At 38.6% G+C, this 14,003-nt stretch overlaps 3 protein-coding genes and 1 non-coding gene across 5 annotated transcripts; 1 reads left to right on the top strand and 3 right to left on the bottom strand.

Annotated features, from left to right (window-relative positions):
- Positions 1-544: 544 nt before the first annotated feature.
- Positions 545-6,277, bottom strand: LOC137733365 (CLP protease regulatory subunit CLPX1, mitochondrial). Its single transcript, XM_068472516.2, has 15 exons — positions 4,766-6,277; positions 4,524-4,585; positions 4,204-4,304; positions 3,800-3,879; positions 3,449-3,499; positions 2,956-3,030; positions 2,787-2,864; positions 2,520-2,576; positions 2,217-2,287; positions 2,029-2,128; positions 1,812-1,916; positions 1,379-1,441; positions 1,055-1,177; positions 810-965; positions 545-718 (listed from the first exon to the last, which is right to left on the bottom strand). Exons 1-15 carry the CDS (start codon positions 5,330-5,332, stop codon positions 644-646), a joined length of 1,764 nt encoding a protein of 587 aa, XP_068328617.2. The 5' UTR covers positions 5,333-6,277; the 3' UTR covers positions 545-643.
- Positions 6,278-7,279: 1,002 nt separating this feature from the next.
- TRNAQ-CUG (transfer RNA glutamine (anticodon CUG)) lies at positions 7,280-7,351 on the top strand. The gene has a single exon. It is a non-coding gene; the product is annotated as a tRNA-Gln (tRNA).
- Positions 7,352-7,727: 376 nt separating this feature from the next.
- Positions 7,728-9,334, bottom strand: LOC137733367 (tyrosine sulfotransferase-like protein). The gene is made up of 2 exons (XM_068472519.2): positions 9,196-9,334; positions 7,728-8,353 (listed from the first exon to the last, which is right to left on the bottom strand). Exon 2 carries the CDS (start codon positions 8,331-8,333, stop codon positions 7,947-7,949), a length of 387 nt encoding a protein of 128 aa, XP_068328620.1. The 5' UTR covers positions 8,334-8,353; positions 9,196-9,334; the 3' UTR covers positions 7,728-7,946.
- A 289-nt stretch (positions 9,335-9,623) lies between these two features.
- Positions 9,624-13,537, bottom strand: LOC137733366 (protein DEFECTIVE IN MERISTEM SILENCING 3). 2 transcript variants are annotated; one of them, XM_068472517.2, is made up of 8 exons: positions 13,380-13,537; positions 12,368-12,511; positions 12,019-12,133; positions 11,619-11,856; positions 11,112-11,303; positions 10,685-11,005; positions 10,324-10,549; positions 9,624-9,967 (listed from the first exon to the last, which is right to left on the bottom strand). In XM_068472517.2, exons 1-8 carry the CDS (start codon positions 13,398-13,400, stop codon positions 9,926-9,928), a joined length of 1,299 nt encoding a protein of 432 aa, XP_068328618.2. In that variant the 5' UTR covers positions 13,401-13,537; the 3' UTR covers positions 9,624-9,925. The 2 variants fall into 2 exon arrangements, with proteins under 2 accessions (XP_068328618.2, XP_068328619.2); XM_068472518.2 differs by having other exon boundaries at positions 13,307-13,513.
- Between the last annotated feature and the right edge of the window lie 466 nt (positions 13,538-14,003).

The raw sequence follows: 14,003 nt of genomic DNA, 5'->3' as shown, positions 1-14,003 counted from the left end.
GGTTCTACGCTTTGTGCCACACACATGACACGTGGCCAATTTGCACTCTTGATTCCTTCTTACCTTCTAATCTAGTACATCATCTTTTAAAATCAATTATTCAAGCAATCAACAAATCAAATATCGTTTAATTGTTCGATTTACATTAAGTAGTGCTACACGCGTCCCTTCACACTTCTCCGCTCTTGTTAATACTTGTCTGTTTATCTTTTTCAATTCATTTGATTATGAGAAATGTGCAAGAGATAAAGAACATGATTTATCTGTATATTAGTGTTTAAGTAAATAACTTGGTCTATAAATAACATGGTCTATCTATATCCAGACTATCATGCAACGTGCAGGATAAGAAAGAAAGCCAAAGGAAAATATATAAAATGAGAAGATTTCTAGCATTCTTCTAATTTGTAAGCGAAAATAGGTATAATTTCCGATTTATTGTCTGTTTTGCATCCTCAAGCTCTATTTCTGATTACAAGTTAATGATAAGTTTTGTTGTGAAGAGTGTGTGGAAAGTAAAAGCGGTGTATGGATAACGCCACCCTTAAATCATACATAATGCTTATCTGATTATTAATCTAATGTTTATTATGTACAAGATTGTGAGTTGGGGACACAAAATAAGGTCCAACAAAAAATATGTTTACATGCTAGCAACAACGGAAGAAAGCTCTGTTTCCGCCTCCGGCTCTCCATCGGAACCCTCCTTGGCTGCAATCTGCTAGACGAGAACAAGGCGTTAGCGTATAAAAACACGTTGGTTGTAAACTGAAAGCAGGATTTTATTGACGAATACGAGAAATACGCACCTCTACATCCTTCGGCTTATTCTGCGAAAGATAGTGATCCAATGCACCCTTGCCATAAAGGATTTTAGCTCCACATCCCTTGCCGTCCAAGCCAACAGCTTCTTCATCGATTACAACTGCGTCTATTATGTCATCGCCTGTTCTAACATCGGGAATCTGAAAGAGATACAACGAGAATTCAAGCATCTATGACATACCAAAAGACTCACAAAGATGCAAAAGATTCAAGGAGAAGGTTAGAGTACCTCATACATGGCGTCCATCAATATATTTTCTAAAATAGCCCGTAAGCCACGAGCCCCGGTGTTTTTTGATATTGCCTTTCTAGCAACTAATCTCAAGGCACTTTCTGTGAAATGCAGTTTGACCTGAGAGACGTAAAGCACAAGCAATTTAGCTAAAACCCAATTGATTGCGAATCATGGAAGTGAGAATTGCATGGGACAACCGACTTTGTAAATCAGACATAAACAAGCAAAGATATCATTAGAAGTAAACAAAACCAGCATGTTGAACAAATGACCTTGAAGTGTGAATGCCTCTATATAATGTAGAGAAGAATTACTTACTCCATTCATTCGGAACATCTTTTTGTACTGTTTCCCTAGGGCATTTTTTGGCTCTGTCAGGACCTACAAAACATATTTGTCACTAAGAAACACATGGGACAGTAGATATAACAAATAACATTAAAACAAAAATAAAAATAAATAAAAAATAAATAAAGGGTACTTGTAAAAGCTCTAAGCACGACTAGAATAATGCACCGTCATGTCGACTAAAATTAGTCATACCATACATGTTTCCTCTCAAAGGGGAAAAATATTCAAATTACTGGACGGATAAGTAAGGACTTATTCAAAGCTCATCAGCAATGTATAATATGAATCATTAGCCATCAATCCATAAACTCGCTTTCTGAGATTAAAAATGGTTGTGTAAATGACAAAGATGGCGGAGCTGTTTCTACGAAAATAAAAAGAATGCAATGCAAAGTATTACCTCAACCAATTGATTTTCTGTTAGTGCTGACAAACTGACAAGGATGGGAAACCGGCCAACAAATTCAGGTATCAAACCATATCGAATAAGATCACTACTTTCAACCTGTCAAAGAAACCAGTTTTCATATATTTATAGATTTCTAACGAAGAGATGAAAATAGAAGGAAGCCTATATAAACTGTTACTTGTTAATTCAAAAACTGATGGGAACTTACAATCTCCAATAAGGATGATGTAACAGCAGCATCTGTAACACCACCAGTCCTCATATTTGCCCTAACAGGAGCACCAAACCCAATAGAGGAATCTTGGCGTCTGTAGGACAAGCAAAAGGCATAAAAGATTTTAGAGAGAGAGAAAACCAGAAGATAGCATAATTTCAGTGTTGGGGCATAGTAAGTACCTTTCTGAGATTGTTTTCTCTAAGTCAATAAAGGCACCCCCACATATGAAGAGAATATCCTTTGTGTCAATCTGTGAAGAAAGAGAATAGAATTACGAACCAATTTTCAATGATCTACCCAACCGAAAATCAGTCAAACATAATATACAAAGATATTTGCTGGGCTAAGCACTAGTTAAGTCTTAAAGATAGCAGAATAGGCTTCTTTATGATTATGATCAATATGTAATTGTATTTATGAGCTAGTGCAGTTTACAATAATATATAGGTAACTGAGATATATATCTTCAGCCACTGAAATACCTGAATGTTTTCACCTCTAGGGTGCTTTCGAGCTCCCTTCTCAGGAACATTGACAACCTAGATCATAAGAACTCCTCAGATCAGAATACAATGAATTAAACACGCATAGATTATAGTTGTTTAAATGAATCCAAATCATAAATGAGACATCGATGACTCTGTACAAGAATATCCCAAGATGGGTCCTGACACAGCCTTGACCAAGATGCCACCTCCATGATGCTCGCTAGCATTAGTACTAACAAATTATGTAAAATGTGCACTTACGGTCCCTTCCAGCATCTTAAGTAAGGCCTGCTGAACACCCTCTCCAGATACATCCCTACTTATATTTAGGCTCTCAGCCTGAAAAATATGAGATGTCAGTACATATAAAAGAGTAAAGCTTCTAGAGAGAGAGAGAGAGAGAGAGAATGCGAGGAATATAAAAACACACCTTTTTGGTAATCTTGTCAACTTCATCAATATAAACAATTCCCTGCTGTGCAGCTGTTACATTATAATCGGCAACCTGGCATTGAATACAGATGCACATTGATGAACTTGGGATTACTAAGCAATTTAAGCATATAAATGCACATTCCACGAAAAATTTCATGATAAGTGGGAACTTGATAAGTAATAACAAAGGTTTATGGCTAAAAAAAAAAAAAGAAAAAACAACCTTCAACTTCCCCACAGAATTATGGCATAAAACAATAAAAACAGGTTTATGTTTCTCATAGGCTTTTATATATAAGTATGAAACCGTAAGCAAGAAATATTTTTCAGAAATTCTTCTTGCCAATTCCAATATTAATCACAATAAGAAGAATGCAATTAACAATGAAATGCACATGTAACACCAAAGAGAGCCCTTGATATTGAGCAAAGGCTATCAAATCACAAAATTCAGATGGACGCAAATAGAATATGCTCAAGGAATTTACCGTAAGGAGTTTGTATAAAATTGATTCCACATCTTCCCCTACATATCCTGCCTGCAAGTAACAACATTGTGTCATGGCCACCATAATGATAGGAACAATGCCATTCAAATCCATATTAAACTCTTACAGTTCTCAGAACATGCAACAGAAATTTGGAGAAGAACCTAAATAAAAAACCATACATGTACGTTGAATATTCTAGGGACCATGAAGGCCAGTGTTTTCAAAAAACATCCAAGCTGATCATTGCATAGAGCATAGTGACTTCAAATTTAATGATATAGGAAACACCACTGGCAATTACAAATGAACTCCAATTACAAAACAACAATGAAGAGTAACAAAACTTACCTGAGTTAATGTTGTTGCATCTGCAATAACAAATGGAACATTCACAAACCGTGCCAAGGTTTTGGCGAGTAGTGTCTTCCCTGTCCTTGAAAGAGCATCAAAGAGAACAAGTGAGACCAGTAACCAAATCAACATACTAATGAACACTTCAAAAGCAGACAATTAAAAGACATCCAAACAAGAAAGCACTAAAGACACAAAACTCCAGCTATAATGCAAATACATGCAACATCCATAGATAAGATACAGACAAATGCAACTTGGACATAGGGGTCTCCAGGTCTTTTGGCATCTCATCCAACCGCAATTTTAAATTTTGACACACAGAAAATCTTAACAGTCATTCAACATTCTACCTCGTAGTGAAAATGTACATAGCAGATTCAAGAATCATTCTAAATTACCTGAGCCTGTTGGCCCCATTAAAAGAATGTTACTTTTTTCAAGCTCCACTCTATCATCATCCATTGCATCTACTTTGCCGTTACTTGAATCTCCTGCAGACCTAATTTCCCAATAAGCAGCATGTTAAAAGCAGGAGCTAGCATCAGTTGGTAGGTCGGGTTATAAGTAGAAACCAAAACTAAACTGACTATAACTTTTCATGACTTCTAGTTAAAGCCAATGATATATGTTTAGTACAAATTCACTCAAGCTACGAAATGATTCTTCTTCATATAAAACATAGACTCAAACAAGATACGTATATGGATATGGAGCTGACCATTTCTGCAGGGACTCATGATATATCCTCTTATAGTGATTGTAAACAGCAACAGATAGTACCTGCACACAGAAAAGGCACAAAATTTACAAGAATTGCAGAACCAAAGTTTTTGAGTCTTAAAGAAAATTGTTTTCAAGAAATGTTTTGAGAAATAATAAAAAATTTCGAATAGGATACCCAAAACTTTTCAGATATCTCAACACCATAAAACAAACAAAAAAGGCAAAGTAAAAACTCACCTTCTTGGCCTTCTCTTGCCCAATTACAAACTTGTCGAGCCCTTGACAAATTTCCTTCGGTGTAGGAAAATTTTTCCCCAACTTGGAACCACCCCAATTCTCATCCTTCAAATTCGAATCGAACCCACCTCCCGAACCAGGGCTCGGACCGCTTCCACCGCCTCCCCCACGAACCAAATTCGAGCCGGGAGCGGCCCGAACCACAATTCCATCACCGGACCACACCTCCGGCGGGTCCCCCTGAGACGACATAACACCGTTACACCTGCTGCTGCTCAACTTTCGTCCCCAATTCTTATCACTATTCTTGCTGGCTCTCTGGGAAGCTCTAGGGTGATCGAAAATCTGCGAACCCTTTTCGACAAAGTTGCCGCCGAGCAACACCGGCTTGAAGGAAGTGAAGTGGTAGGGCGTGTTCATGAACAAGTCGTCGTTCTTGGTGCGGTGGGCATAGTGAGAGCTTGCCACCCGGCCGGCGTGCATGTAATTAAAGACGAAGTACCTGAATTGGGAGACGGCGGACGACGCCGTGTCTCTGGAGGGCTTGGATCTGAGCGCCGCGGCCATTGCGGGTTTCCGGGAAAACGACGGGAAATGAAAGAAAACGAGGGAAAATTAGGATCGACACATGGATTTTTTGGGTGAAAAATGAAAGCTTGAAGAGTGGCTTGGGAAATTTGGGGGTGAATTCAAATATGTTTATCTGAGATTTTGGGAAGAGTGTATGGTGAGGGAATTTTGATGGTGGAATTGGAAATTGAAACTTGGAAGAAGAGAACAAAGGAAAGTAGAGAGATTTGATATTCCACCTCGACTGTTCTTTTAACTTGCAAGAAAGACAATGAAAATATCTGAATTTACAGAACAGGGCTTTGAGGTTTGATCGATTTTCTATTTCATCACGTCTTTTTTAAAATTTTGATCCCCCGTGAAAGTATTTTCAAAATAATCAAAAACGCTTTCAGTAGAGACAATGTTTCTTATCGAAAGCATTTCAAGTATTTTTTTTATAATTTACTTGCATTTTTACTAAAGATTGATTTTCAAAATATTTTGACCAAAAAGGGTTTCAGTTATTTTAAAAGTAATTTCAAACAAATCTTTAAACTAGATTGTTTCGTGTTATAAATTTCAATCTATAAGCATAAAAATGTTAGTTAACTTGGTCAAAATTGTACCGTAATATAACCGGCCATGATGAGAAAGTTTTGAGGGGCTTATTTACAAAAACAAAAAACAAAAAAAAAACAAAAAAAAAAAAAATCTCAAAACGTTATCATTTAAAACTTTACATGAAATAGTTGTCTCTACAACGCAACATTTAAGAAGGCAAAGAATACACGAAAAAGAATGAAGATTATGACCCAAAGAAACCAATGACCACTTCTCTACAAGCCCTTGCGTTGAGCTTCATAATCCTAAAACTCTACAAGCACTCGAGCCTTCATCTCCGACCGGCACTTCCAATTGGAACGGCCGCTCCTCCTAAGCTCCCACGCCCCGTTTAATGAACTGCAGGGTCGCCGGAAACAATCAGACTCCGTGAACAGAAAACAAGAACTACAATCACGAGATTACTATTTTTCGGCGTTAGATAATGAAGTCCTCCGGAGAAAGATCACTCACTCATTTGTCGACGTTAGATTTTCGGCTTCAGTTATAGCATCACTCGCGGCGTAGAGCGCCATCTTCTTCTCCTGAAAGCAGCAAAATCATTCAGCGCACACATTCTTGCTTCTGTGAAGGTATAATTCTTACTGATGTACAGAAATATAGACGTTTGCTGCAACGAGACACAATACGTATAAATCATATGATCATATTGCTGCATGCATGCATGCAAAACGAATAATTTAACTTATTATTACGATCAGATTGTTCGGGATGCAAAGCCACCTAACGATGAGCTCCAGGACCGATCCAAATTAACACTACCTCCAATTTATCTTCCTTGGATCTGTGTTTTTCCGGAAGCAAAGAGAGAAGAAAATGAGAACTGCTGATAAATTAGCACTGCTAAAGAAAGGAAGTGAAAATTGGCACATCGATGGGACGAAACCTCACCCTCATATTTCTCACTTGATGCGGGCATCCAGCAGGAATGAAAATGTGGGGGTGGAACCATCCCGGTGATCTTTCAATTATAATTTGGTTTCGAACTTGTCATTTAAGAGGCAAATTCACGAGCTTTCAGGTTGGCAGAAGTTAATGTACGAAAATGTGTAGCATCATGGAGAAAATTGTATCGATGACATTGCATTATTGATCTGAAACATTAAAATTTTAATATGTGTTACAACCGCTCGCACAACTTAAATCTATGTGGAGCTCCTGTACTTACACGGCCACATCTGATCAGCTCAAAATATTTCATTTTTCATTTGTTTATTTTTTTGGTCTGACAAGTCAGATGTTTATTCCTTGTGATTCCTCGGAATCTTTGACGTGATACGGCTGTGCTTTTTCCCTTACAAAGGAGGTAAATAATAAAATAGTAGGCGTTGTTGACAACAAGGTTCTATGGTCTAGTGGTCAGGACATTGGACTCTGAATCCAGTAACCCGAGTTCAAATCTCGGTAGAACCTTTCAAACAATTTTTTTGTTTTTATTTTTTTATTTTTTTAAATTTTTAGAATTGGCCACCATGTGTGTACTGTAAACAATTACCACTGTTTAACTTTTTCGGGAGAAATTTTTCATTGTGACGGCCCTGACGGGAACATGTATGGTACCACGGGATGTACCACCATTTATATAGTGACACGTGATGTACCATTTCATGTGCCGATCACACTGAAAAATCTCTCGTCAATCAGCTCATGAATTGACTCGAACATGAGACATATAGAAAGATAAATCCAAACACAACCCATTGCAACAACCGAAGAAAATCGATTCTTTTCTTTGGTCAGCGATTGGATTTGCAATTCTCAAAATATATACCTCAGTTCTAACACAGGCTTGATCCAACTGGTGATTTATGAACTTAAACGGGAAAAAGTTGCACGAAAAGATGTTACACCTTGTGATCAATGAGGTTTTAAAAGTAAAACAAAAGCCAACAGAACAAAAAGTCGGCATTCATACACTGATGATTCGGACACATCTATCTTCTAGTAGCTCTAGCAAACATTCAACACGCAGGCAAAAACTACACCAACATCATCGTCACAGACACGATCAGTCCTTGGCTTTCTCTTCTTCCTTCATCTTCTTCTCCCACTTGCGCTTCTTGAAATCGGCCAGCATTTGTGGCATCTTCGCCATCAGCCTCTCAGTGTTCTCCCGTTTCTCCTTAGCTATCCTGTCAACCTTGTGCCCTTTCCTCTTGGTTTTCATTTCTTTCCTTGCCGGGTCATATGGCCAGTCCTCTCCCGCAAGGAGGACTTCCCTTCGAATTTTAGCTCGATGACGAGCACTGATTCCAAGCGGCTTCCATGCCCCTAGATGCCAGTAGCCCCACACGCCCTTGGATAGCTCGGTTCTGTATTTAGTCAACTTCTCACGCCACGGGTACTGGTACTCTGCAATTGTCTTTGCCACAGATTTTGCAGCTTGGCCAGCCATTTTTTAACTCTTGAGGTTCTCTGCCAAACCACAGAAGAAGTAAAGGAAATTAATGACTTAAATCCTAAATACCGACAGAATGATAACTGATGACGCCACTAAATTTCTCCACATTCATTCATAATGAATCATGTACATCCTAAAGATGCAATGTGTCCTAATAGAGTGACCGTACACATAAACCCGCTAAGCCTTCGTTGGACAGATTACCTAAATCAGTGACGGCGCTAGGTTTAGGATCTTCAAGAGTTGGAAAACATGAAATGCATCAGAAACTAGGGTACATTCGAAACCCATATTTTCTTGGTGAAAATGAACAAGCACTCAGAACCGAAATTCCTTAACAACGATGTTGAAGCCGCAGTCTCAAATGTAAATCCAAAATCACCGAAAACAGGAGAAACGAAAGAGCCTCAATAAAACCCAAACAACAGACATATTTCTTCTTCCTAAACCCTAAAAACAACCATTTTCTTTCGCTTTCCTCTACCTTTTGTATACAATCCCAGAACGAAACTATACAAACCAACTAACTCAGTAAATTCCAGTAAAGTTAACCGGTTTTCAAATTTGTAAAACGCAAGGGAACCTGCAGCTGCAACATTAATCCAAATTTTCCCTTTCATTATCTCCGAAAATCCAATTTAATTTAATTAACAACAATATCCACAATGGCAGCTAGGGTTTTTCTGCAAGCTTGAAATTTGACAGCAGAAACAACCAGAACGAATACATCCCGAAGGAAATGGTGATTGTTTCCGTATGCTAAAACCCTAAATCAAATCAAAGCTACCCACATATTCGATCGCCAATCAAATTACAAATCAAAACTGAGAGAAATTTCTAGAGAGAGAGTAAATACCTGATCCGGGCGCCGCCGGATTTAGAGAGAGAAAGTGGTGCGGTGGCGGGGGATTGAAGTTGGAAACGAAGAGTGAAGAGGGAAGAAGACGAGAGAAGTGGATTTTGCTTTTGCCTGTTTCTTCAAGTCGCAGCAGCACGAAAAGGTAATGGGCTTTTTTCTTATGGGCCTCAAGGTTTATCGTGGTGGGCTGGGAGTACCGGAATCCGGTTGGGCCATAGAGTCCAGTCAAAACCCGATTTCTATTTTCGGTCAAAAGCCTGTTTGTAAGTGGCTGATAGAATTACGCATAACTTTACAATGACAATGCGTGATTAACTTGAAACAACGCTTGACCGAAGATAAAATGTTACAACCGGTGAGTGTGTGACTAGCTTGAGGTACCGCCAGAGATCGAGAGAGATCGAGAGAGAGAGAGAGGGGTTGTGTTTGTATGGAAAAATGATGCATAAACTTCTGTCACAAAGTCACAAGCATTTGAGCAGAGGACAAACAAATAAAAAAAAAATCCTCAAATCTAATTCTGCTTCTACAAAGCCCTAAACTTCAACAAGCGAGCCCCCTCACTAGACTCAATGAATATGCGTTTTCCCAATACAATTTCTCAGGCTTTCTAGAGCAGAGATGAAAAATTGATCCTCCGCCGGACGCTCAACTGGACAAAGGTCAGAAGGCTCCCCCTTCTGTTTGGTTGGATGGTTTCTCGCTCCTTCAGTGTACTCTTAAGTTGTCACCTCGGGGCCATTCTGCTTTGCGATGCATAAATTTGATGCTGCGATGATAAAGGGCGCAATTAAAGCTCATTTACGAAGGAAGGAAATAAAACAAAATTAAAGAAAGAGACTATGAACTACTCAACATGAGCTCCTGTCTAGTGGAATAGCAAGTTGAATGATTTACTTCAGTATCCACGATTTATGAAACTATTTTCCCTAATGTTCCCACAATAATGGAATAAAAACGTATTTAACACTGCCGAAGGACTGAATGAAAAAGGGTCCTAGGATCCAGCATTAGTCTAATCATTTCTTCTTATCGGGTTGCTGCAGGCAACTGAAGGCACATGGTAGGTTACTTTTACGACTGTACTGCAATTTGTTGTTAGTTAAGATATGTGACGGGTGTTACCTGAGTTACATATGATGAACTATCAGCCAGGAACTTGAGAAAATCTTGCTTCTTTCTGTCAAAATTGAACTTTGCGTTGTCCAATAATGCTTGTTCTCTCTTCATATCTTCATGCATTTTGTCCTTTTTCCACTTCAACTCGTTGATTTGTCTTTCAGACTCCAGATAGTTTTCAGGTAGGCCTGATGTTGCTGATACTTTAGGGAATCTCACATCTACATCTTCCCTAACATCAGAGAGGTTTAAAAACTAAGATGTTAGCAGCAAAGAAAATCCCTGTTAGTATTAACAAATGACGATAACATCTAAGGCAGTTCAAAAGTTTAATTTCCGATTTCCTTTATTTGGCAGAGCTTCTTACCGGTTGCCAAGAGAAAACACACCAGTTGACCTAATAATCCCGCCATCTAAAGAAATGGCTCCATCACTTATACAAGGAAGAGCTGGAACCATATCTGCCCTTGTTTTATATACTTGCAAGCGACCAAAGAGGTTATAAAATAGAGTTGCTCTTAGTCCGTGCCCATTGGCTGTGAGACAATATAAGTTTGCGCTATCCACATTAATCATATTTACAGCATAACCAAGAAAGCCGGGTGGACACTCCCCATTGGCTAACCTAGGTTTTAGAAGATCAAGCCTCATCTGTGGGTCATCAGGCACAGATGCACCAGCATATGGTCTGCAGAAGAACAAAACAGATTTTGAGTGCATAGTCAATATAGTAAAGTTTACAAATCAATACTTGTTCAGATTGCTTGAGGTATGACAGCATACAGGATACATACCTTAGATTTTCAAGGCAGATGACCTGAAACCGGCCTTCCAGTGTCCTACCAATAGACGAGCCAAGTCCATGGAGACCAGCAGTTTTCTTTACGTAGCCTTCATTCTCATACACTTCTAGAGCTTTAACACCCTCATAAGTCTTACAGACAATTGCCAACATAGTCTCGATCCCTAAGTACTCTGAAAAAATCCTGCACATTCCAAATAAGCTGAATGAAAACTAGGTCCAGTATGGTTATAGGCCTAGATAGATAGGGGCGAAAGGGAGAGCTGGAGAGGGGGTCAATTAGAAATATTTTCATGGCCAGGTGTTACCAATGTATTCATTCCACACTACAACAACATATCCATTGCAGTACAACGTCGCCTAAACTCACCCCACTTTCCAAAATCAAAAGAAAATGCACGGAAGGTCGCAGAACACAACCACTTATGTGGTCATATGACTAAAGTACAATTCCACAACTTGAGAAATAAGTAAACAACAAACAATATGGGACTCTGACCTGCTAAGATTATCATCCTCTACTTTGCCAAGCATACCAACAATACCCACGACATCCTTGATCGGGGGAAAAAGGGCAACCTGAGTACCATGACGAGTTTTCAACTGCCATAAAATGCCTGCGGCAGACTTCTCATGCTGAAGAATCTTTTCAGTGGTTTCTTCCTCACTTTTACGGCGGGAATGGTCATCATCTTCGATTTTAGGAGTGCTTGAGGAGTGATACTTGCCTAGAATAACTGAAAGGAAATGATTCGGTAATGGAAACAAATAAAAAAGTGCCCAAAAAAAATATTGCAAACCGTATGCTTAGATATTTATTAACTTTTTAGTTTACTAGATTTATGACATCACCAATGAAATGTAGATAGTGGAGGAGGAAGAAGACGAAGATATTATACCTTGCAAATCAAGAATAGAGTCATCTAGTTTGTGCTTCTGAGACTTAAGCAGTTTTAAGTTGTCCTCATGCTGTTTAATTTTCATTCCCATCATTTGTAAATCATCTTGAAGTTTCTGTATAGATTAGTTCTTTGAAAAGTCAGTTAGTTTGATCCATCCCCGCTCAAAATAGGATCCTCCACAATAATTTCATTAATCATGAATAACAAAAAGATTGAAATGCTACAATTTTGTTACGATGAATTAATTACCTCAAACGGAAATGCATGGTGAAATATCAACTATACATTACCACAATGCACGGTAAATCAAAATATAAAGGCTCTCAAGAATTGGTTCTTGTACAACCTTAGTGTAGTAGATGATGGATTCTGCTTGTGAGAAGCCTCCATTTTTCACTTCTTCCTGCACAACTACACTAGTTTCTTGTTTATCTACTTGCATCATAGCTGCAGGATCTTGAACAGCCAATGGCTGGGGCTGATCTGGAACCTGCAAAAGAATGATTAAATGGCATCAATAGCACAAAAAGGACCAAAATGCATGTACACAGACTATACTGTTCAATAAGTTTGACGTTGGGCACGAAATAATGAGCACAACTTAGAAGCGATCTCCGCTCGCCAATAATTCATGGAAGTACAAATTAGTTTCTAAAAGCACATGCCTTTCTAAATGCTAAATACGTTTCTTTACCAACAAGAAAAGCCTGTAAACAATGTCGACTCACCACAGCAGCAGGCACATACACATTTCTGTGCCACAGTTTCTTAAATTAACGGCAGTATCTACAGCGAAAACTAAATCAACCAGAAAATTGTTTTAGAACATTAATGCCTCGACACCGGAAAAGAATTACACAATTCAAGACCGAAATTTCGGACTACAAATCGCAATCGCCTCTAAAGGGTCAATTCTAAAACCTATTTCAAGCAATTACAAGCACCACTTTCCCCAGAAAACTGCCAAGGACGAAAATGCAAAGATGCATGCTGATTTTCCATTCTTTCTTTTTCCTCGTGGAAACTTACAGCAACGGCAAGTTTAAAAATTGAAGAGAATTAAATAAACCCAGTTACCAAAAAGATCTAAAAATTCAAAGAATTGCATTGAGCACACAATTGAGGTTTAAATTTTTGGCATTCGAAGCAGGAAAAATCAATGGCGAAGAGAAAAACGACATGCATTTGAATTACCACAGCTAATTCCATGCTGGGCGTTTGACTAGCTATCAAGAGAGGAGAAAAGAAGAGAAAATTTTGAAACTTTATAACCTAAGATGGGTACCCAGTTATTTTCTTGCATTTTCTCGGCTGCCAAACAGAGGGCAGTGAGTGAAATTTTGAGAAGGGCGGCTCACCTGGTTGCTGGGGTGGAACATCTTCCGAGTTGACTCAGTGCTCTCGCCGGTGGCTCTCTCTCACTGAGTCACTCTCTCTCTCTCTCTATCTCTCTCTCTCTCCAACTGCAACTGTTCTGGTGGTTGTTGAGAATGTCAAATTTCATTGACCTCCCTGTGGTTTTCTGAGCTAAAAAGTTGGGCTTTATTCTCCGCGCGGAAATGAGGACCGTTGGATCAAATTAGATCCATGGGGATAGTTGGGCCCATATGATCCAAGGGCCGTAACTTCATCACTTACGAGTAAGGTGGAACTCTTTCAACTTTTTATTTGTCTTTACTCTTCAGTTTATTTTTACTAAGATTATAAAATATTTTCATATCCAAATCGAAATTTTTGTAGAACTAATTTATGGGATATATATAGGGGTGGATTCATGGTACCAATTTTTTTACACAATTTTTTGACAAACATTTTTTGTGAGCACACTTCGTAATGTATTTCAATCATCCAAACAATTAATCCTTTAAGTCTTTCTTCAAATATTATGTCTATCGAAAGTTACCTAATCTGAAACAATATGACCGTTCGATTAGGAGTTTAGGGTTTCTTTATAGAGCCGTATTCGTCTATTTTTTTTTACT

The sequence above is a fragment of the Pyrus communis genome, chromosome 7 (genome assembly GCF_041283825.1).
Source record: "Pyrus communis isolate YQ-2024b chromosome 7, ASM4128382v1, whole genome shotgun sequence".
NCBI classification, from domain to species: Eukaryota; Viridiplantae; Streptophyta; class Magnoliopsida; order Rosales; family Rosaceae; genus Pyrus; species Pyrus communis.
This window is presented reverse-complemented; position numbering and strand designations above follow the sequence as displayed.